The sequence below is a fragment of the Rhinolophus sinicus genome, linkage group LG02 (assembly GCF_036562045.2).
Source record: "Rhinolophus sinicus isolate RSC01 linkage group LG02, ASM3656204v1, whole genome shotgun sequence".
Classification (NCBI taxonomy): domain Eukaryota; kingdom Metazoa; phylum Chordata; class Mammalia; order Chiroptera; family Rhinolophidae; genus Rhinolophus; species Rhinolophus sinicus.
Window position 1 is genome coordinate 5,146,933 of NC_133752.1, and position 23,993 is coordinate 5,170,925.

The 23,993-nt window shown below is 45.8% G+C and overlaps 1 protein-coding gene and 1 long non-coding RNA gene across 2 annotated transcripts; one reads left to right on the top strand and one right to left on the bottom strand.

Moving 5' to 3' along the window:
• The first annotated feature begins 29 nt into the window (after positions 1-29).
• Positions 30-15,283, top strand: LYAR (Ly1 antibody reactive). Its single transcript, XM_019716586.2, has 9 exons — positions 30-183; positions 5,637-5,811; positions 6,502-6,616; positions 8,914-9,021; positions 9,142-9,225; positions 12,581-13,013; positions 13,292-13,378; positions 14,391-14,476; positions 14,965-15,283. Exons 2-9 carry the CDS (start codon positions 5,690-5,692, stop codon positions 15,097-15,099), a joined length of 1,170 nt encoding a protein of 389 aa, XP_019572145.2. The 5' UTR covers positions 30-183; positions 5,637-5,689; the 3' UTR covers positions 15,100-15,283.
• Positions 15,284-19,629: 4,346 nt separating this feature from the next.
• Positions 19,630-23,983, bottom strand: LOC109437385 (uncharacterized). The gene is made up of 2 exons (XR_002136244.2): positions 23,003-23,983; positions 19,630-22,579 (listed from the first exon to the last, which is right to left on the bottom strand). It is a non-coding gene; the product is annotated as an uncharacterized LOC109437385 (long non-coding RNA).
• Positions 23,984-23,993: the final 10 nt, after the last annotated feature.

Consider the following 23,993-nt stretch of genomic DNA (forward strand, 5'->3'; position numbering starts at 1 on the left):
GCCGTCACTTCCGCCGAGCGGTGCAGGCGCAGCGCGCAGGCGTGCGGGGCGGCTCGGAAACGAATTCTGCGCGGGGAAGCTCGGGAGCGAGGTGGCGGCGGCGCTGGGCTGGCGGCGGCGACGGCGGCGATTCCACGTGCTCCCCGCGGCCAGTAGGAACTGTTGGCGGACGCCCGCCGAGAGGTGAGCGCAGAGGCTCAGAGGTGCGACCTGGGAGGCGGGTTGGGGGACCAGGAGGGGCGGGGGCAGCATGGCCGATGCCTGCGTTTCCCCCCTGCGAGCCCCTCCTTTGGTTCACACGCGTGGAGGAAGGAGGAAACCTTTTCAGCTCTTATTGGTGGTCTGGAGAAGTGCAAGGAGTCCTGGATTTAGGATGACCAGTTATTTCCGGTTTTCAAACGGAACGGTTCTTGTGCCGGGAACCTTCTCTGTCGTGGGCAAAGCGGGACGCTTGGGTCCCGCTGGCCTGGGGTCAGGCTTGCCGCATGTTGGGGACTAGGCTCTTGTCTTCCCTGAGTCTTGGGGAGCTCGGTCCCTACGGAGGAGGCCTTAGGGCATAGAGCGAGCACGGGACTCGCTCTCAGGGCTAGAATCACTGCGTGTGAGTCCAGGTTTCCCACTAACGGGATGCGTGACCTGCTGCAAGTTACTTGACCTCTTTATGCCTCACTCTTCTTGTCTGTCAAAAGGGAACAGTATAGGACGTAACTCAGAGGACTCTTGTGGGGATTACATGGACACAAACGTGTTAAGCACCTAGGACGGCTTGGCGCATAGTAGGTGCTCAGGAAACGTCAGGAGTCTCTGCAGCTCCTACCTCTGAGGAAACAGGGAGGGGGACGAGGTAGGGTGTATTTGCAAGGCTCACTTTCCTGCAGAGGGGGTCCGCTTGGGACTTGTTCACACAGCACCGCCAGCTCCCTGGCATCTAGCGTGGAGCCTGACAAGAGGTAGACGGCCCCAGATGGTTATTGCACCAGTGAAGGGATGCTGTTTAAAACAGTGCTGGTGAGGCAATGTGTGGGGAGGGGTGAGGTTTGGCTTAACCTCTCCCGGTGCCAGTTTGCTCATCGGTTAAGTGGAGACGAGTGTACCTACCTCCTAGGGTTTTTGCAAAGAGCAGGGGAGAGCTCCTGCGTGAAAGCACCTCTGGACCCTCATCACCCCCACATTCGGGGTTTAGACAGGATGGTGGACAGTATGTGCTCGTCTGTCCAAGAATTCCCAGGGTTTCTTGGAATTCTTCCCCTGGAAGGGGCTCAGGGCTGGTCTAGTGGGCCTGATCCCTTGTCTCAGAGATGGGAGAACTTGAAGTTCAGAGGGGATGGTGACTAGCTTGAGGTCCAAGTGCCTATTGGTGACTGTGCTGAGGTTGCCAGCCTGGCCTGTCAGATGGCCTGTTTTGGTGATGGTGGTGGGGATGGTGGTGGGGGTGGTGGTGGTGGTGGTGGTGGTGGTGTTTAGGTCTGTGTGTATACATGTGTGAGAGAATGGTTTAAGATTAGTGAATGTAGTTTTTGTAGAAAATAAATAATATAAAAATGTAGAGGGAGGAGGCTAAAAAATTATTCCAAATCCCGATCCCAGAACTGAGCCTGAGGTCATAAGGGAACAGGGTGGTAGAGTAGCACCCATGGGGTGGGTAGCCAGAGGAGACTGGAGTGAATTTATGAAGATAGATGAATTGAGGTCATATATAAAGAAGCATGGGTTTAGGAGGTTACTGGGTGTAACAGCATTGTGTGCAAATTGATAGGTCACAGGAAATTCTAGCATTGGGTAAGGCTGAATCTTTCACATCTGGTATCTTATTTAACTTTCCGCACAATGCTCTAAGGTAGATATTAGGCCCATTTTATAGATAAACAGATTCAAATTAGGGTGCATTTCTTGAGATCATTTAGTTTTTAATTGGCAGATGCAGGCTCCAGCTCAGATCCTCTGGCCCTGAATCCAGTCCTAGTTCAACAGCACGTGGCTGCCACCTTGATAGGAGACCGAGGTGCCCCAAGTTCCTCACAAGTTCCCAGCCTTTTACTGATGCTGTCAGCATCACTTTCCAGTACCTGACACCCTCCTCTGTGACACGGCTGGTCTTGCTAAGTGGGGGCTGGCCTTAGAATTAAGACTTAGGGCCCTCAGACTTTAAAAGGCCAGGTCATTTGTAGAGCCTTTGAGGGATGAGGGTCTCAAGGTCGCAGATGCTGAGTAACGGCCAAGGACATGAGCAGTCGAGATGGAGAGGCAGGGCAGGAGACTGGGCTTATCGTGCGGCCTGTCAGGCTGCCTCAGTTTTCTCACAGAGGGAGGTGGTGTGAGCATACCTGTGCTGGAGGTGTTGGTGCAGTTGTGATGGTACAGGTGAAATCGCTGAGTGGAGAGCTAATGGTCATGTTCTAGAAGGATATCTGCATCATCGTTTTCTTGGGTTACGACACGTGGCGAGAGCTCAGTCAGTTGACCAACAGATGAGTAGACAGAAGCTCACACAGAGGACCTGGTCTGCTTTGGGGGGAGTGCACCTGGTGTATATGGGTCCTAGTGCGTACCTGGCACGCAGGAATGTCTGCCGAGCTGAATTACAGTGACTTACCTGGGCCGAGAACCCACATATGCTCTCAGCCGGTCCACAAACATTGCTTTCTGCTTGCCCTTCTCTTTCACATGCCCACATCTCTAGGAGGATGAGCACACAGAGTCTCTGTGGCTGGATTGGGACCTGGCCTTGGGCAGAGAGAGTGGGAACCAAGGGAGGAAAAGGGAACTCTTGTTTAGGTTCGGCCCCATGAAGAATGCCATCTTTTTACACTTGGGGCTAAATGTTGAAATGTATGACATCTGAGCCCAGTGGACGGCTTCCTAAAAGTCTTCATGCAGCATGTTTTCAGCTTTCCTGATTTCCACAGGAGAAATGCTACAAGTTTACCCAGAACATCATTTGAACGTTTATTTAAATTTCTTCCACATTTATTTAGTCTTGTGATATTTGAGTAAGTTTAATTTTTTGTTTTAGATGATGCTTGCTGTCTTCAATAAGAGGGAGTGAGCGTTCACATGGTGTCTTTTTGTAAGTTGATGCATTTACACTTCTGACATCGTTAGGTCTGCACTGAGACACAGGATACCTGCTGCCATGCAGTTAGGATGGTTTTCAGCTTGCTCTTCTTTGCAGTGTGTCGTCCCGTCCATTCCCCCCCGCCCCCCACCCACTCCCCCACACGGAGACACACAAGTGTTTCCACAGAGGGCTAGGTAAGGTGTGAGGCCTGATCAAGGTGACCCTGACTAAGGGAGAGGTAAGCTGCTTACAGGCCTTATCTGTCTCATCAGCGAGCAGGCGGCCACGTTGTCCCCATTTCATATCAAGAGTGAAAATGCAGGGAAGACTAAAAATCCTGAGGAAGGCACTAACAGATAGAGCTACTCATTCTGCCTGTAAAAGCAAAAAAAAACAACAAACAAATTTCTGAATGTGAACATTTGCCGCAAAAGACTGAATGAAAATGATTGGAGAGGTATTTTTCTGATAGACATGAGAGGTATTTTCTCCTCCCCTCCTGAACTGACGTTTACTCTGTGTGGCTGATCCCCAGAAGGATGCATGATCACACAGATTGTCCCAGCCTCTTTTTTGTCAACGTCACTAGCTTTCGGTTGATACGTTTTGTTTCCACTGGTCTTTCCCAGGCCTTTAATTCCTGACCTTCCATGACAGACCTAGTCTCCCAATTGAATCTCACATCTTTCCGAAACCATCTCCTCTCCCCCTCAATCAATCAAGAAACAGAGTAGACCTCGACAAGGAAGGTCAGAAAGCTCTAGCTTAACTCTGAGAGGCTATTTCTCGTTGTTGACTCTCACGATGAAAGGACTTAGACGTTTTTCAGCAGACAATTTGGCTTCTCGAGCTGCTTCTGTCTTGTGTGTATGACGGCCATCTGTTTCTTGGTGACTAGGTAATGGTTTGCTCTTCTTACACCAAAGTGCCCCTACAGACTGTTTATTGATAATGTGGTGTTGGCCCTTGTTCCAGCCTTTGTTCTCCCCGGAGAGGCAGGGTGTCCTCATCGCGTGTCATTAATCTGCCAAGTGCAGAAGCTTGGGGGTGGGGGCGGCACAGTCCACATGAGTCCAGCTCCCCAGGACTCGCGACTGTGTCACACATCTGTACGGTACCCTATAAGAAGGTGCTCGTGGCTGCAATCACACAGCAGTCCTGTTTGCTTTCCTCTGGAGTTGCTACAAGGCTCTTGCTGACCAGATGCCCTCCCTTGCTCACCGAGCCTGAGGGTGAGCTGAGGAGGGGCCCCGGGGCCGGCGCCCGCGTTTGGTGTCAGGCAAGCTGATGTTCGGCAGTGCCCCACAGAGCAAGGCCCCCGGAAAGGTGGCTGGGCCTTGGTGAACCCTGGAGTTGCAGGCAGACGTACATTTCCATTCACGGCTGCACGGCTGGGAGCAACCCCGACCCTTGCGTGGGGACAGCAGGGCAGGAGAGGGATTTCGTGCGCGAGCATTCTCTGTGAGCCAGAGGTCCTTGTTTGTGCTGGAGGGTTTCTGGATGCAGGCTTCCCCTGAAGCAGTCGCATCAGCTTACTTGGTCCTTGCCTTCCTTTTCATCATGAGGAAGAAAGTGATGAGTTAAATAGTTCTGAGGAGTGTGCTGGGAAACATTTCTAATGTAAATCGATAATACTCTTTAAGAATCTAGTGATTAAAAAATTATATAAGCTGGAAAATTAGTGTGACTCTGTCACACTTTTAGGTGAATTTGTGTTTTGTGGAGCACCGTAGCAGTTCCATGAATTTTTAAATGGTGGTTATGTATCTGCAGACGTACGGAATGTCCCCTTGGTGCTGGGGCCACCTGGGTCTGTGAACGCCCTCCATTAATTCAGCACCCAGGACTCGGGACAGCTGCATGTGGTTCCATTTCTTTCCTGATCCCACAAGAAACCACAGGAATGGGGCCCCTCACCTATGCCCTGTCCACTAGGACTGAGGGTATATTTGAACATAGTAATGCCTATATGAATGTTTTCTGTGCTTATGGAAGTTTTTTACGGGCTGCTTCTCCACCTTCTAAACCACCTCAATTCCCTTCCCCCCCTCCATTATATTCTTACTGAAGTAATTTGCAGTGTACATAAGGGGAAGGGGGAGAGAGCGGAGTGGGGGTAAAAGGAAAGTTATTAGAAAAGGTAAGCTATTTCACTTAATGTCCCCCAGACTCTTCATCTCTAGAGCCAGCCTGCCTAGTGTAAATCCTCGTTCTGCTACTGTGTGACCTTGGACAAGTTACTTAACCTCTCTGTGCTTCCATAGCTTATAAATTGTGACCAATAGTCTTTCCCTGATAGGGTTGCTGTGAGGATTAAATAAGTTAACATATGTAAAGCTTTTAGAGGGCCCGGCACATGGTGAGCACGCACTCAACAAATGTCAGCCATTAGTATCATCGTTAATGATAATTTTGCTTACATAGTGGTAGAGTTACATGTGGATTGCTAAGCAACTTTGATTCTGTTTGTAGTTATTTCCATGTGAAATTATGGTTGAAAAATTAGCTGTATGATCATTTATTGGGAATAAAAGTTTCAGACTATAATGATAATTGTCTTTTTTTCCTTTTTTTTTAGGACAAGACTTGAAACCTATCTTGGATAGAGAATATTTTATCATTTAGCTGAAAATGGTATTTTTTACATGTAATGCATGTGGTGAATCAGTGAAGAAAATGCAAGTGGAAAAGCATGTGTCTATTTGCAGAAACTGTGAATGCCTTTCGTGCATTGACTGTGGTAAAGACTTCTGGTAAGTTCCAAATAATTCATGTCGATCCATAGTAAAGATCCAGACCACTTGCATTTATGCAATCCAGTATCATTAACTACTGTCGCTATATTGTACATCACATCCCATGATATTTTAATTATATTTTTTATTATTTATTGAGGTATATAACTTATATCAGTTCTGGTACCACCATTTTACACCAGCTTTTAACTTACTCTACAAAGAATTATTGATTGCCTACTACATTACCAGGAAATCATACACATTTTATAACTTAAGATACAGCCACCATATTGCAGGTTTTTTTAGTCATTGTATACACAGGACTAAACAAAAATGCTGCCTATCGATTTGGTTTAAGGCATTGTACATAAAAATGGGTGGAAAGTTTGGTAGTGGGTTTTATACTGAACAGTTTGGAGGAAGGAAAATGTTATGACCAGGAGGCTATAAGCATAGTAAGTGAAATAGGTGGGGTGCTCGTGCGGTGGACGGGTGTGGGGTGCTCGTGCGGTGGACGGGTGTGGGGTGCTCGTGCGGTGGACGGGTGTGGGGTGCTCGTGCGGTGGACGGGTGTGGGGTGCTCGTGCGGTGGACAGATGTAAAATAAAGCGGTGTGGACCGCAGAAGGTAGGCGCTGCGTGCTAACATTAGACAGCCTCCAATCTGAGACTCAGTCTAATGGGGGAACCTTTTATCACTTTACAGGGGTGACGACTATAAAAACCATGTGAAATGCATAAGTGAAGAGCAGAAGTACGGGGGCAAAGGTTATGCGGGCAAAGCCCACAAAGGCGATGTGAAACAGCAGGCATGGATCCAGGTAAGCTCTGACTCCCCTAGCAGCTTCTTCTGATGTCTTCCACTTCCTCTGGAAGCCTAAGGAACTAAGAATAAGTGCTTCATCCCGGCAGACACATCATGTCTTACGATAGACTGGAGCTGAGCAGCTAAACCTTGAAAAAGAGTTATTTCTCTGTTAATATAACTGCAGTGCATTTTCTTTTTAACCCATATGTTTTGCAGTTTTCTTGCAAAAATATTTTAGAATTCTCACTAGGTTTCTCTTGGCTCTGAAGCTTTCTAGTCTGTATTTGTTTCTAGTACTAATACAGCTTTTATAACTCAAATCATGTTAACCTCTCATATGTGTTGGTCACCAGAATCAGGCAAAATAAATCATGAATACGAGGAATTTTCTACTTAAATAAAATGAAAACATGCACAATAAAAATGGTAAAGCAATGAAATCGCAGATTCACTGAGAGGTGTGATTTCCAGCTCACCATTTACAGAATAGATAGCAGGAGGAAGGACTCAGAAAGGAAGGTAGGAAAATGAAAAGACAAATGTCATCTGTATGGAAATTCTACATTTTCCTAAAACCCAAATAAATAATAGTTACTTCCTCCAGTGATAGAGCTTAAATGTGAATTTTCCAATATTGGCGAGCTTACTGAGTTACAAACTGCTCGGAGGGAGTCTTCTGTTCACAAAGGCCTGACAAAGTTTGCCCAGTGCAGACTGAGAAGCTAGTGACAGCCCTTAACAAAGATATTTAGGCTGGCGACCATCAAGCCACACTTTGGGGCACTGTATCTGTAATCCCCCCAAAGAATAACATTCCTAGTCCCCTGAGCTTGAGGAACCCGTGTGCGTGAGCTCCATGTCCCTTGTCATCATATCAGGAATGAAATCTAAAGCAGGGATCAGCCAACTATGGCCCAGGAGTCCACCACCTCTTTGTAAATAAAGTTTTATTGGAACACAGCAATGCCCATGCTTACGTCTTGTGTGTGGCTGCATTAGTGCTACAAGCGTGGCATTGAGTGGTTAGGACTGGATGCTCTGCAGAGCCTAAAATCTCTACCATTGGGCACTTTACAGAAAAGGGCTCACCAGTGACCATCTTTTTTGTGTACATTTCCCTAACTTTAATAATTACGTTCTTCCTCTGCCTTCACTGTGATTGCTATAAGCATTTTCTCCAGGACACTAATTTTTATCTGTTTTGTTCTTGCTATTTCCGATTTATTTATTAGATCTTAATGCTTTTTTGTCTTGGGCCTCAATTTATTTCCTAGTCCTTATAGTATCCATTTTTGTCTAATTCTTTTGATCACTTTTGGTGTGCTCATATTTTTTTGCAGTTTTTAAAAATTGTGGTAAATTATACATGATATAAAGTTTACCATTTTTAAGTCTCCGATTAAGTACAAGCACCATTGGTTGAAAAAACTGCCCTTTCCCAATTGAATGATACTGACGTCTTTGTCAAAAAATCATTTGATTATATGTGTGAAGGTGTGTTTCTGAGCTCTCTATACCATTGGTCTGTCTTTATGCCGGTTCCATACTGTGTTGATTACTCTAGCTTCATAGTAAGCTTTGAAAGCAGTGTGTGAGACCTTTGTTCTTTTACAAGCTTGTTCTTTCTCAAGGTTGTTTTGGCGGTTTGGTGTCCTTTGACAGGCCATGTGGATATTAGGATAGAGTCTTCTGTTTCTGCAAAACAAGAAAAGTCAGCTGGATGTTGATAAGGATTGTATTTCCCTATAGCTGTAGATAACTTGTGTGGTATGACATCTTAATAATAAGTCTTCCAATCCACGAAAATTTCCATGTGTTTGTGTCTTTAATTTGTTTCAGCAATGTTGTGTGGTTTTAAGTAGATGAGTCTTTCATGAAGTCCTTTGTTAAGTTTATGCCTAAGTAGTTTATATTCTTTTTGATGCTATTATAAATGGAATTGTTTTCTTAATTTCTTTTTCAGATTGTTAGTTTGTAAAAATGCAGCTTGATTTTTGAGTGTCAATTGTTTATTCTGCAACTCTGCTGAATTTGTTTATTGGTTCTAAAGGTTCTTTTTGTGGAATCTTTAGAGTGTTCTAGATATACGACCATGTTGGCTCTGAACAGAGATAATTTTACTTCTTTCCGATTTGGATGCCTTTTATTTCTTTTTCTTGCCTAATCGCTCTGGCTAGGCCTTCCAGTACTATGTGGAATTTGTAAGCATGGACATTAATGCAAAATCTGGACGTGAAATGTGAACCCTGTAACCATGGTTACATGAAACACATGTGTCAGTTGTTTATTGTTTGTCTTCCTTTTTTGCAGAAAGTTAATGAATTAATAAAAAGACCCAATGTCAGCCCCAAAGTGAGGGATCTTTTAGAGCAAATTAGTGGTTTTGACAACATTCCCAGGAAAAAGGCGAAATTCCAGGTATGTATTTGATATGACTTCCCCAACTGAGGGGATATGGGCCCATCAGTGACAGCTTGTGTGTACCTGTCAAATTGGATAATGGTTTTTTGTTGTTTTTTCCCCTTTTGTTCCTGACAGAATTGGATGAAGAACAGTTTAAAAGTTCATAATGAATCTATTCTGGAGCAGGTGTGGAATATCTTTTCTGAAGCTTCCAGCAGTGTAAGTCAGATCTCATTTTAGATTTGCAGTGTGGCAAAAATGAATTTGTAATAATGCAATAGGAATGTCTTATTTTTGGAGGTCAAGTCAGCCTTCTTTTTCAGAGAGCCTCTTTGGCCTTCATTTATGGGAAGGAATAAACTGAATGCACTGCAGAGAAGAGTTCCTTATTGTGCCAAGACAGGTACTTAATCCCCATGTTTGATAATGATACCAAGTAACACGGAATGATTTGCTTAGAAATCAGGCTGCGGGACGTATTGCAAAGAACAGGAGCTTTGGGTGTCTGACAGACCTGGATTGAATGCCTGCTGTGCTCTCTGCCAAATGTTTGATCTTGGGCATGTTATTTAACCTCTTGGAGCCTCAGTTTCCTTTTCTTTAAAAAGTGGATCATCATATTCATTCATTTATTCAATATCCACTGAGTCCCTCTTCTGTGCTGGGCCGTGAGCAAAAAATATAAAATATCTCAGGTAGTGATAGTGTCGCGATGGAAAATAAACAGGGTGAGGACACAGAGAGTGACTAGGTGTTCTTTTGGGGCGGGGGGGCATGAAGGTCCTTGACATGTACTGAAGTGGCCGAGGCTATAAAAGCATCCCACCTTATGCCCAGCATTTAGTGGGCACTCGGGAAGCGCTGACTCCTTCCTTCCACTGGAGTGATTCAGTCAACTGCCTGCCTTGTTTCCCCGAAAATAAGACCTAGCTGGACAATCAGCTCTAATACATCTTTTGGAGCAAAAATTAATAAAAGACCCGGTATTACTATATCATAGCATATCATATCATAAGACCCGGTCTTATAGTAAAATAAGACAAGGTCTTATATTAATTTTTGCTCCAAAAGACGCATTAGAGCTGATTGTTCTGCTAGGTCTTATTTTCGGGGAAACACGGTATTAGTCAAAATGGGTTGATGTGAGAGACCCCAGATGTGGAATACACATGCAGAGAGTGTTGGTTTGATATCCTTTAGCCACTTTGTTGGTTACATTGTTAATTTAATTTTTCCTATTCAGTTGCATGCTCTTCCCATTTGGAGACTTATATTAGTAGTTTAAAAACAAAACCTCTGGGTCGGACTGGTCTTTCATTCTGGTCACATTGTCAAGTGTTGATTTGCTTTACATAGAATAGTTTGGGCAGCAAATTGAGATGAAGATGAAACTTTATCTTGGCAGTATACCTAGCATTTGTCTCAGAATATACAAATTGGGCCTTTGAAATCATAGAACCAACCACTGAATTGGCATTTATGTGGCACCTATTTTTTAAAGGCTAGTTCCATTACTTTAACTAAGAATCAAAGATCTGAAATGGGTCAACTGCAGGGTTCAAAAAAGTTCTTTCCAATTTCCCTTTTGAAACTATGAACATATTAAGAATTAAAAAAATCGGTAAACAGCTCGTGGTAAACTCTGAGCTCTAGAAAATACAGCTTGTTATTGCTTTGCCTTTGTCCCAAGCACTTCACAGCACGTCCCAGGGTCTGTGGTGCAAAGCAAGAGGTCCTGGTCCCTGTTTGTTCATGCCCCCAGTTGTAGCCCTCCCTTTGCTCTGCTCTGGGCATTCGTCCTCTGCTGTGATGCTTTCTATACCCAGCACAATCGCACCTGGTCATGTGGATACCAAGACCTGCCCCCACAGAGCTGTGTTCTAGGTGGGGAGACAGACAGCTACGCATATGGGTTTATGCCGTAATGTCAGGTCGCCATCGGCACTAGGAAGAGCAAGGCAGTGGGAGGGGCAGAGGAAAGGAGGGCGCTGTGTTAGGAGAGAGCCAGTGGAGGCCTCGCTGAGCAGACCACACGAGAGGAGAGCCTGCAGTGAAGCAGAAGACAAGAAGTGGGTTTGTCCACTCATCACTGAGGGGCTGCTGGGTGGGTGGATGTGTGTCTCCCGATGCCCCACCTCCTTCCCCTCTGTTGGTTTGGATGTAGAGGCAAGGCACCAGCCAGACACTTGTTCTGAATCGGGTGGGAGGCAGGCTGAGGTTGGTGGCCCTGGTGGTTCTCATAATGCCTGACTATAAATACGGGCAGAATTGCAGGATAGATGTGAAGTTGCTCTGCCCCTCTGCCTCCTGAGTCCGTTTCTGAATTCATTCTCTGCCTCCCTACCCCCACGTGCCGGGACTGCTTGATTCTCTCACCTGCTACTGAGAAAACTACGATTTAGTTTAACATTCGTTCCCTAAATGCTACTCTTTTGGGCAGAGGTTGAGCACTGAGATCGAGAGGCATGACCTCCGTAGCTTTCTGGAACTTGAGTTACAGCCAGTCCTTCATGACTTGGTCCGTTCTTGTACTTGAGCTAAAGCCAGTCCTTCTTGATTTGGGGGGCAGTAGATCCCCTCTTGAGACCTAGTCTCCCAAAGGGGAAGACTGGAGGAGGTGACATAGGAAGTTGACTGACTGGTAACTTAGAGACGGAACTTGTGCCAGGTCCCCGGAGCTGCTGCCACCAACCCTTGTGCTTCCCCTCCGACGTGTCAGAGCGCACAGAACAGTGGGGTAGAAGCTGTGCTGTGCGCCATCTCTCGAGCAGGACCTGGTGTAGAGATTCTAGCCCGTTTAGAGTTGGGGTGCAGCTCTGCTGAAGTCACTGTGCTGACGTGCTGATTTGCATAAGGTAGTGCAGTAAAGGGGAGGTTTACCTTACCCAGTGTATGTAGGTATTTAGTTTTCTGTGACTCCTTACCCGCTATCCAGGTATCCCCGTTCCTCTAACGGCACCTGTCTAATCTGACTGACGATGAGCTCATGCCTCTGCCTAGTACTTGGTAGTTTACAGACCCCTTCCCGGCCGGCCGTTGGGCTGGTTTATGGAGCATCCCCTGTGCTAAGCTCATGACACTTGTGTTCTCATATGTTCGTACATAACTGTATAAGGTAAGTATTACTGCTTCTCATCTTACAGATGAGGAACTAGGTTTGGAGCAGATAAATACCTTGCCCTGAGTCACCTGGCTGGTAATTAAGGAGCTGGAACTTAAACCCAGGTCTGCAGCTTCATACATCTAGTGGTTTCTACCACACCTAAGTGCTCACCTTCACTGAAAGGAAAGGTGACTAGTGAGCCAAAATTACAGGTCTGGCTTAAGTGCTTTAAGGATTCCTCACTTTTCCGGTGAAACAAGTGTGTGTTAAATGCAGAGCGGTGTGGGCTGGGGAGTTCTTCCCATTTTGTGTATTTAATGCTCCATTTTAACAATTGGGAGCCGTCACAGCTAAAATGGTAAGTAATTAAGACGTTCTTCAGAACACTGTTCCGGTAGATACACACAGTGATGTGAATAAGTGAGTCTGGAATGGGGACTTCAGTGTTTCTTGGTTTTGCTTAATAATAAGGAACCAGTCAGTAACGGGCAAGGTCAGCGGCCACTCAACCACGTGGCAAGCCCCCCTGCAGAAACCTCCACCAAGGTGCCACCTTCCAAAGCAAATGACACCACGGAAGGACAAGCAGAGGTGAAGAAGAATAAGAAAGAAAGGAAGGAAGAGCGGCAGAAGAATAGAAAAAAAGAGAAGAAAGAACTAAAGTTAGAAAACCAAGAGAACTCCAAGAGTCAGAAGCCGAAAAAGCGCAAAACAGGACAGGAAGCTGGAGGGGAGGACGCCCCCGAGCCCACTGGCTCCACAGGGAAGAAGAGCCAGAAGAAAAGAAAAAAAGGCAAGCTTACGGTGGACCAAGGAGTGGATGGAGATGGAGCCCTCCGGAGAGATACGGACAAGGAAGAGACCCAGGCTGGTCCAGGAAAAAGAAAGCGGAAGCTTTCAGAAGGTGTGTGGCTAGCTTATGCTCTGGGGTTTGTTAAAAAATTATGAATACTGTGAATTTGGGATGTATCAAGTCTGGTAGACCTTGCATTTTGAACCGGGTGAGGCAGAAAGCTCTCCTGTTTCCTCTCTGACCTGGAGGAGAAACCCCACGGTGCTGGGTTGCTTGGGGACTGAGCAAGGTGATGGGTGTCAGGGGCCTGGCCGTGGAAGACTCATGAACTGGTAGCTTCTGTCATAAATGCAATATCTGTTGTGTTTTTAATCTTTCTAATTATTTAGTTGAAGCAGATTCTAAGAAGAAAAAGATAAAGTTCTCAGGACAATCAGAGGGTGGAGAACCGGAAAACCATGACGTTCCTGCAAAAGGTATCACTGCTACCATCCAGCAAGCTCTGCCCTCTTTAGGTTGGGGTGAACCAGAGGCCTGTGGGAGAATTGAAAGTAAAATAAGTTCTCTAGGGTGCGACTGACTCCTAAGTAATGAATGAGAACTGTGTGGTCACTCTTACAGTGTCCGTCTAGCTTTAAGGATAAAAGGGAAAGCAGCCAAGACTAGAAACATGTATTATCTTTGGAATTGAAAATAAACGCAGTTCTGCTTTCTGGGACCGTTCCTTCCTTTCCTGCAGCCAAACTCGGCTGTTCCCCACTCATGTCTGGGTCTGTCCCTGGTGTCTCTTTCTTGGAACTCCATGGCCAGCTCTCTCCCTCAGCTGGAATGTGCCCTTGTCAGGATCGTCTCTGGCCGTGAAGGCTCCTCTCACATGCTGCCTCCTCCACAAAGCCGCTCCGGGGGTCCTGCCAGGCAACGACAGCCAGGGACTCGAATGGGAATTGAGGCTTTATTAATGGAGGTTCAGTAACTGCCCATGTTGGGTTAGACCTCTTAGCTTCGAACCCACCCCCCAACTTGATCTATATGAGGCTTTTTAAATTAAATATTTTGTTTTGAGATAATTGTAGGTTCCCATGAGGTTGTAGAATGAGTCTCAGCCCGCTGTGCAGTAATTATTTGGGGCTGTCCTCGTTCAAGGTTAACATCCTGTTGCTCATCTTTGTCTTGCTCACTGTGCCTAGACAGCCCCGGGCTCTTAGCGGGTCTTAGACCTGGTTGGGTTCAGTAGATGCAACTATCTTTTTACAGGAATTTGTAGTGGTGATGGTATTTATGATACTTAGTGACCTGCTCACTCCGAGCACAAGTACCACGAAGGGCAGTTTGTGCTCCCGGGCCACTGTCATGGGACAGGTCAGGTGCCTGCTCATTCAGGATTAGTTCTCTTCCCGACCGGCAAATAGATGTTGCAGAAGTCATTTTTTTACGCTTCTGGTAGTACAACAAAACAGGACGTTTTACATATTATTCTTTCTATTGTAGGTAAATTCAACTGGAAGGGAACTATTAAAGCAATTCTGAAACAGGCCCCGGACAACGAAATAGCAGTCAAAAAGTTAAGGAAAAAGGTATGGTGTATGTACCCGGGTGTGTAAGCTGGGGGGATCGGCTCTTATTTTTAAATGTACAGTTTTGTTTTTATAAAACCGAAAATGCTATAAATTTGTGTGTCTTTATCTCAGTGACTTCCAGGCTTCTCCAGTAGCCCCTCTGGGCTTGTGGGGAGAGACTGGGGCCAGTTCCCATCACACTTCCTAGGCTGGAGCGATACCTGTGTTAAATGTGAAAATTATCTTCTAGATATCTTGCTATCTTTTGATTATTCCAGAGCAGTGGTTTCTTCTGTTTCTGAACATTTTATCGATGTGTGACACACGCATAGCAAAGTGCTCACACGTGTATAGCTACACAGATTTTCAGAGAACACACCTGTGTAACCAGCACCTGGGTTTCTGTTGGTTTTTACTGTTGCCCTACTTCTGGATTAAAGAAAGGATATTTTGGCTACACTTTCAGGACAAATACCCCCATTTGACAGTTGTCTTTCTTTGTGAAGGTTTTAGCTCAGTATTACGCTGTGACAAATGAACACCACAAGTCTGAAGAGGATGTCCTGGTCATCTTTAACAAGAAAATCAGCAATAACCCCACCTTTAAGTTATTAAAGGACAAAGTCAAGCTTTTGAAATGAACATTTTTATATTTATAAATTGAATCCATTCTGTTGATTTCTTTTCATTGCTGTTTTTAAAACATGTGATGAGTTATAGCAACTCAAATTTTGCTTTCCAAAGCTGTATTTTTAAGTTAAGAAAAAAATATATTTTTGGTAGAACTTTTATGCGAAAATAAAATATATTGTCCAAAATTCTAAATCTGTGATTGTGAATGTAACTTACATACTTTAAAAAATACTTCTATGTGGAAAATATTTTTAAATGTGACAAGGCAAAAAATAACTCCTCCTTTGGTCAGACTAAAAGTATTTGTTTTAACTACATCATTTCTATCCATTTTCAATTAGGTTTTGGTGGGTTTGTGTTGTTAAAATGTGTGAGTTGCAGTAGTTCCTCCAGGAACGGTGGTGACACCACTCTTGAGCGTGTGATAGTCCTTACCCAGCCCAAAGTTCCACTTTTTTTTTTTTTTTTTAATGTTTTACCTCCGTTTTTTTCCCCCCTTCTTTCACTGGGTCAGCCGCTCACAGCAGCTCTCACTGCCACAGGCTGCTCTTGGCGGCACGCGGTAGCAGCTCCAGGGAAAGCTGTTGTTCACAATCTTAGCTGTAGAGGGCGCAGCTCACTGGCCCATGTGGGAATCGAACGGCGTTAGGAGACGGCGCTCCAATCACCTGAGCCACCCGGCCAGCCCAGTTCCACTCTTTAGAGGAGGTTTTGCTAACGGTTTGGCCCGTCCACACTGGCCCAGTCTGTCTTCAGCCAAAGACATCTGTCAGTGACTAGATTTTGGGTGTGGCTTGTGACCAGGCCCAGTGAACAGCTCATTTGAGACTGAGTCCATTGTTTAGCCATATCACTGTTCTAGCGCTCTGATTGGATTGAAATGCTTTCAGAAATGCTGTCCAGTGCCGGAGGAGAGCTGTGTTGTGCCCATTATGGGTATTTGAATAGGTTTTGCCCACAAGTCCCTTAAAAGCTGAATCACCCTTTTGACAGTGTTAACTTATTGTCAGTACCTCATACTACAGGTGAAAGCAAGACTGGGACATGGAACAAGTGCTGACGGATTGGGGGTGGGTGAGTAACAGGAGGAGGGGCAGAAGGGCAGACAGGTGCTGTCTGAGCCTCAGTTCCCGAATGGGCCCGGAGGACCCAGCTTCCCGCTGGCCTTGCCGGCTGAGCTGAGCACTGTTCAGACTGATGTGGGACGTGCCGCTGGGTGATGATGGGATTCAGCGGCACAGTCAGGGTGAATGTGACCTAGGCTGTAGAATCAGGCCTGGAGTCGCCCCGGGTTGGTCCCTTCATATGTAACCTCTCTGAACCTCACTTGTTTCATCTGGGCAATGGGATAATAAAGGCCCCTTGGGTTGTCATGAAAGAGCTAATTTGTGTGAAGTACCCTGCAGATACTCGGTGGTCGCTGTCACTACTGTTACTGTTTTCAGTAACTGTTTTTGAGCCATGAGAACCTTCAGACATCTGGAAGACAGGAAAAGTGAGGCTTGCCCCAGACCACATACTTAATCAGGGACAAAAGCAGAGCCCGGCTGCAACTCCGGAGTCCGCTGCAGGCATCTTCCGCTCCAGCGCCCCAGGGAGCAGAATTGTGTGCCCTGTCCTGGTGCAGAGCTCCCTAAGTCACGCTGGTTACAAGCACAACAGTATGTCGGGATCTGGATTGACTTTTCTGTCGATCTTACTATTGTGCATTTAAGGCAAAGTGGCAAATGTGACAAAATTTAAACAAATTGGTAGGGTCCTCATTTCTGTCATCCTGTCAGCCATTACTCAAGGTTCCCAAGAGTTAGAAGTTGCCAGCAGCAGACGGCAGAAACGGCTGGCTGCTCAGGAATGTTGGCTGAGAGTCTGCGATGGGGATGGAGGCGGCGGCCCCTCGGTCCCCTCGAGCCCCATGGAGGAAGAAACAGGGCCAGCAGTGGCCATTCTGAAGGTCAGTCATGGAAAGGCCTCGTCATTGGAAACTGCTTGGAGGCAGGGAGAGCTCCCAGGCCTGCAGTTGCCCCTGTGGGTCTGGCCGTCAAGCACGATGCACGGGGCATTCCCGAGGTGTTTGCACAGACAGCCCTTTGTTTTGGCAGCGGCCTGACTGACTCCAACACGCGATGTCGGAGCTCCAGGGACTTCAGATCTAATGACATTCGTGTCAGGCTTTACAGCTTCATCTTGTCTCAGTTGAGTGTAAGACTGAATTCAGTTTTCTGCCTGTCCCCACGCTGGTCTGATGGGTCTGGCACTTGGGTATCCCGAAACCTGTCAGTGACATTCTGACACGAGGGTGTCCTAATCTGATACCTTCCTTTCTGGTTTCCTGGCATTTGTCAGCTGTGCACTGGCCATTTTCTGTGATGCTGCTTCCAAGTGGAACTAGGAGAAGATGGCATGTGTCTCGCCCTCCTAAAGATGAAGATGTGTGACTGTTGCAGGCTGGGGCCCTCCTGAATGTCCGGCACGCGAGGCATTTTGCAGTACAGTGAGGAAGAGAGGGAGGGCCTAACCGGAGCGAGCTCAGAGCCACCTTCCTCCCACCTGCTGCAAAAGACAAATGCAGGCTGATGCAGAAGTCCAAGGATGCAGCTGCTGATGGCAATGGGGCTTTTATGTGGAGGAAGTTTAAAAACTGCTAAAACACTCATTTCCCAGGGTAACTGCTTCAGGCAGGTAGTGTCTTCTGCCCAGGTGAAGTGAGACAACCTGTGACGAAAGGGAGGCTTTCAGGGACCGCATGCCTAGCTCTCTGTTCCAACCCACCTCACAGGGAGCTTATGAGGAAAAGCTAATAAAAGTCACGATTAATAGCACTTGTAGATTTTTATGACTGTCTTTGAAAAGCTCTCATATTACCCTTCTAAACGTACCATTTTTCTCTGAAAATGAAAACTTGAGCTGACCAGGTCCTATTCTAACAATTGACTTTGATGACCGCACTAGCCTGTAATTACCCCCCTTTCCCAAAATGGATTTCTAGAAATTAGGGGAGAAAAAAGCAGCAGCAGCAGTCTTTGGTGTAGACTGTTGTCTTATGTAGCACTTTTGCACTTAAGGAAGGTTTAAGAGATCAGTGGTTTTATCCAATTCATCACCATTAGTGAAAGCTATTCAGAGTGTATCTTAGTTCTTTATTCCACCACTGAAAACCGATCCTCCTACCTGCTTTGTAGGGTGTTTTGTTTTGTTTTTTTGTCTCCATGATGAACCTGGACTCCAGCGTAAAGTAGATAATTGTATATTTTTGACTCTTACCTGGATACAGACCCATGACTTCATAGCACTCTTACGACTGTAACTCCTTTCCCTGTGGAAGGAAATTGGAGATCAATTATTATACTCAAATAAGAGAAATGGCATATTCTATGTATTTACCAGTACTTTGTGGTTACTGGATCTCAGCATATATTCAGCCTTTTATCCCTTCTTCCAATTAAGCTTTTTAAGAAATGGCTAACGTAGGCTTTCTCAGTTTCTTTTCTACTTTGTGAACCAAGGAGCATATTGTATTTCTCCTTTACTAGGTATACAATGTGTCTCTTTATATTGATTCCTAAATTACACATGGGCGAGAGGATGGTTGTGTAGTTAATCGTTGTTCTCGTTCCAGTAAGCTGCATTTTGGCAGGAGTTTGGTACATGTGAGAAATGTGGGCCCTTTCAATTTCAGGAGAAGAATCACTGATCATAGCACATGGTTTGATGTCACGTTTAAAGAGATTCTGTTCGGACGTCTGGTGTGCACTGATTTTTGCTTTTCCTCACAAACACGTGTGGACCTGAATCCTCCAGGACTCTCAGTGCCTGCAATTCTGCCCTCTTGTCCTTGAAATCATTCTACATCACACGGACTCAGGAGATAATTCCAGGGTACCCACCTCGGGCCGGGCCTTGCACTGTCGTCAGGGTCTGGGAGACACCGCCACCCCCCCCACCCCCTCCAGGCAAGCAGAGCAGCACGTCACAAGGCTGTATGGTTGTAGTGTGCGCCCAGGGAGGGAGGGAGTCATTCCACCTGGGCTGGGGGTGGAGGGCCCCAGATTAAAGGGTTGGCTCTTGAAAGATATTTACTTGCTGTATTGGGTTGTCTTTCTCTTCCTCCTGCCACTCCACCTACTTTCACCCGCAGATTTCTACCCCTGCCCACGTGGGAGGCAGTGGGAGGTGATGTGCTCGAAACAGGGCTCCATGTGCCACAATGGGACTTGATATTGAGTCTGACTTTGTATCTTCTTAGCCAAAGGGCCCTCCTGGGTAGGTTATATAGCCTTCCTGAACCTCAGGGTTTTTGTCTGTTATACTGACTTCTGAAGGCAGATAGAGTGAAATGAAAATATCGTACACAAGGCACACAGTAGGTGTCTTAAAATATTTCCTCTCCATGTGCCTGAAGTATGCACAGACCACAGGGTTTACCATTGATTGAGGCACTGGCTCCAGAGAGAGGCCCCTCCTCCAGACACTTTCCTTTTTCCCGCACGCAGCTCTCCATATGATTGGGCTGAAGCAAGAAGACCCACAGTGACCAAATCGGGCAGCATGGCAGCGTGTTTAATGAAGAAATGCACGTTAGTTCTGAAGTGACAGTCTACAGTTAATGTGTAACCATTTTTCAGGACACAGATAGTCATAAAACTGCCAAGCAAACCTAAATGAGTTCACTTTTTAATGTAAACATTCTATTGAAGTAAACATACAGAAATATATAAAAACCTAAGTGGACAGCTGAGTGAATTTCAGAAAGTGCACGCCCCTGTGCCAAATAAAAAAAATGGACTACTTAGCCCAAAGGTAACCATACCCTTACTTGTGTCAGCATGGACTTTATGTAAATAGAATCATAAGGCATGTACCCTTTCATGTCTGGCTTCTTTTCACTCAACATTCTTTGAGAGTTATGCACATTGCTTTGTAGTAGGAGTTGATGCTCTTTATTGCTGTATAGTATTTATCCACTCAATTGTCAATGAGATGCTTGGCGACTTCCAGGTTGGCTGGATTTCTGATAAAATCGACATCTTCTGTGTAGCTCCTGGTATGTACAGTTTCTCATTTCTGCTGAGTAAATGCCTAGGAGTGGAACTGCTGAGTCATCAGGTATATTTCAGCTTTGATAGCTACAGCCAAACAGTTTTCCAGATTGCTTTTCCGGTTTCCACAGCCACCCTCTATGTATGAGGGCAGATGAGTTTATTTTGCCCAAAAATGCACTGAAATCTATATTGTCTCAAGTTTCTATCTCTGGGTTTATTTCCTCAAAATAGCTGTTATTCAATGCTGTTAAGTAAAATCACTGGGGCTTACCACTAGATTATAAAACTGGAAAAATGGTCTCTCCAAGATTTCACAGTAGAGTTCAGTCTTGAGTGATGGTAAAAATAAATCAGAATGGCAATTGCCCCCAGCTTAACAAATGGCATCATCTTAGATACTCAACCACTGTCCTTTTAATGTGTAAAGAAACTCAAGATCTTGCTCAGCTCACTTATCATTCGATTTTTCCACTTCTGTAATGTGGCTGGGACCCTCCTCCTGCAGGTCCTGGTTACAAAACAGTGGCGGTTTATGGGAGCAGTTGTATGCACTGGTGAAAAGAGCAGTTTCCTTATTTTGAGAGCAAAGGCTAGTTTAGCTTTTTCTGTCATGGGATCCAGGAAGCTTTAATTTATTCCCTTTGATACAAGTGATTAAACTGCCCCTTCGGTAGTTTAAATTGTAATTGCTGAGTATGTACATGTGTTTGTCAGAGTGAGAGGTCAGATGTCACTGGGAAGGCCAGGCCTTTGGCCACAGAGCGGGTATTGTGAGCTGCAGAAATACTGCCTACCTGGTAACCCCAGGCTGACTTCTGTCGGAGGGCGGTGGTAATCCATAGATTAGGTTTCTCCACTGAAGATCAAAGGTAGGTGAAGACTCACTTCTCCTGGGTAGCTTCCCGCAGCGCTCTGGGGATCTGCCCCGAGTTTGCATCAGGACACTCATGGTAACGTTGGAAGACAGCCCTGCTCTGACCAATGCTATCCTGAACAGAGACGTATTTTATAGCTAAACTTGAAAAGGGTAATCTCTGCTAGGTTTCAGAAAAAAGTTAATAGAATTTTCTCAATTTTAAGGTGTCCCTGCATAAACTTTCTTAGCCTCTTGGCACTTGTTACCATGTTATTCTAGTTTAGATGCTATGATAGTTGGCATAAACTTGTATAGCACTTGGTGATTTTTCATTTGTCTGTATTTCATGTTCCACAAAAAGCGCTAGCACTCTACAATTTCAATAAGTTTGAGCATCATGGGTCTGTAAGGAGAGCCCCAGCCCAAGTCCTGGGGACTGACAGATCTGGTTTGGGTCATGTGCCCTCTCCTAGCCTCCTGAGAACTCTGCAGGACTCCTGCGGAAAGGAGGGAAAGTGGCTTCTCAGAGAAAGGGATGCTGGGCAGGCATATGTATGTCTACACCGAAAGCCAGTTAGTTGTGATCAAGGGCCAAAGTGAAAACTGGACAAGGGAATCATCCATTATGCCAGGTGTTTGCAAGGCACTGGGGAACCACTAAGACATGGCACTGGGGAATTGGGGAGCTACTGAGACATGGCTGTTGCCCCCATCAACTGGGGAGAGACCAGGCAAAAGGGAAATTGCAACAAAGAGAAGGGAATAACTGATCAAGAGATGAGCAGGAGCCAGACCTGGAAGCCTGGCAGGCCCAGTTAAGCAGTAATGAATAGTAATTACCACTACTTGAACGCATACTACATGCCAGGCACTACACTAAGCAATCCATATACATTTATTTTCACTCTGGTACCTCTTGTATCATAAATGAGGAAACGGATACTTAAAACAATGAAATAATGCCCAACATCCCATAATGATGGAGCTAAGATTCAACAGTCTTTTAATAAACACTTCAATAGACATTTTGGACTTAACCATGTTGCTAAAGGGAGGCCAGCAAAGGTCAGTCAAATTCATTTTCCCCCATAAGTAATCCACATTGAAAATGAAAATTTCTTGGTTGGTAGCACACTGATATCATATATCTATTGTTAAGGTGCACACATTTAAGAACTTATTCAATGGGCCCCAACAATGAAGATGTGGTCAGTAAATACTGGATTTTTTCCAAACTGCTTCTAAGTATCATCAATATGGTGTGCAAAGTAGTACCACTGAAAATACCAGGGGAAAATAGCTGGAAGGATTTCAGATCCAAATACAAAGGGCCTGAAACAACCAAAGGGGAAACCGGATCTGACCTGAACATACTACATATGGAAACCCTAGAATTGCAATACTCTCGGGAATATTCAGTTACAAGGGAGACCCAGCACTAACCTTTTAAGGAGACAATCAACAGAAGACTGTATTTGATAGGAGAAATTCACTTCCTATTAACAAGGCTTCTAACCCTGTACAAGAGAGAGAAGAAAGGAGGGCAAGGACCCCAGTTGGCTTTGAAGAGTTGAATCCTGGTTCTTTAGGAGACTGAAAGGAAAAGAAAAAAACAAAACAGGGAAGAGGAGGTATTGTGTAGAAAGGCCATATGATCCACCCAGCTGTTACTCCCTTGCTCCAATGGGTTTGCTAGAAAGGCCAAAGAAATGACAGAAACAAACCAGTAGAAACCAGACATTCTTTTCTTGATTATTTCTAATTATATTTCTTCTGCAAACACTCAGGTCATATAGAAGATATGGAAAAGTGCCAACTAATTCAAATTCTCCTTCCTGGATGGCTTTCAGGGCTATCCATTCCTGTATCTGACACATCTCAAGCCACTCTCCCTGCGCCTCACACCCTCCCAGCAGAATACACTGCCCTTTATTTGGCACGTGCATAACCGCATACACAGTGTTTGTATTAATGGCACTGTATTGAAATTGTCTCCTCCACTAGATTCTAACTTACCTCTGTCCTCAGCATTTTAGCTACTCAGAAAAAGTTGAGTGAATGAAACACTTCCATACATTTCTAAATATTGCAACATACTGTAGTACGTCTGTGTGGTCATCTGTGGTCCAGAAGCTCAACTGCAACTTCATGTCCTATGTATCTTTTTCTCCGTTGCCCAACAACGTGCCCAACAGTTCCTAGCAGTTACCGGTAGTAGGTGCTCAGTCAATGTTTAAAGGGTTAAGCACAACATTTCTTAACACATGACGTGGTAGAGAGCGGGTAGGAGAGTCATAAACAGGCTTCTTGACGGAGAAAATCTTATGAATTAGTGTTTTTCGGTTTATGAGCTCGAGTGATGGGAAACGGCAGTCTTCCGGGACAGTATGAATTTAGCTCCCACGTTCCCCGCTGGGGCAAGTTCTCAGAAGTTGGAGAAAGGGGGTTAACGTGAGCAACTTAGGGTGCTTCGCGTTTAAAGCCCGCCACAAATCTACGAGGCAGGCAGGTTACAATCCCTGTGATGCAGAGGAGGAAACAGGCCCAGAGCGGAGGATGTCTCGCCCAAGGCGACCCACGCGGTCCACGGCAGGTCTGGCCTAGTGGCCCTTTCCTCGCCCAGGACCGCTTTCCATGCTTGCACAGCCTCGCCGGGCGAGGAGGAAAGAGAAGCGGGGCTGAGCATCGAGGCCGCCACGGAGGGTGCTTTTCATGTTTGGGGCACAGGGGAGCCAAGGACAGCCCGGGGGCAGCGAGGGAAGAGAACGAGGCGGCCGCGTGGCCGCGCATCCCGGCCTGGCGCGCACTCAGCGGCATCCGGGAGCTCGGTCCCTCGGAAGAAAATGGAGTCTTTTCCCCCATGAGAGGATCAGTATTTTGAAATTCAAATCCCGTTTGCGCGCGGAGACTGCGGAGCCGACTGCGCCCTAGACGCTCCCCCAGGAAAACCTCGAAGACAACACGGTCACCGCCTCTCGCCTAAAGAGCCCCTTCCGCCCGGAAGCCG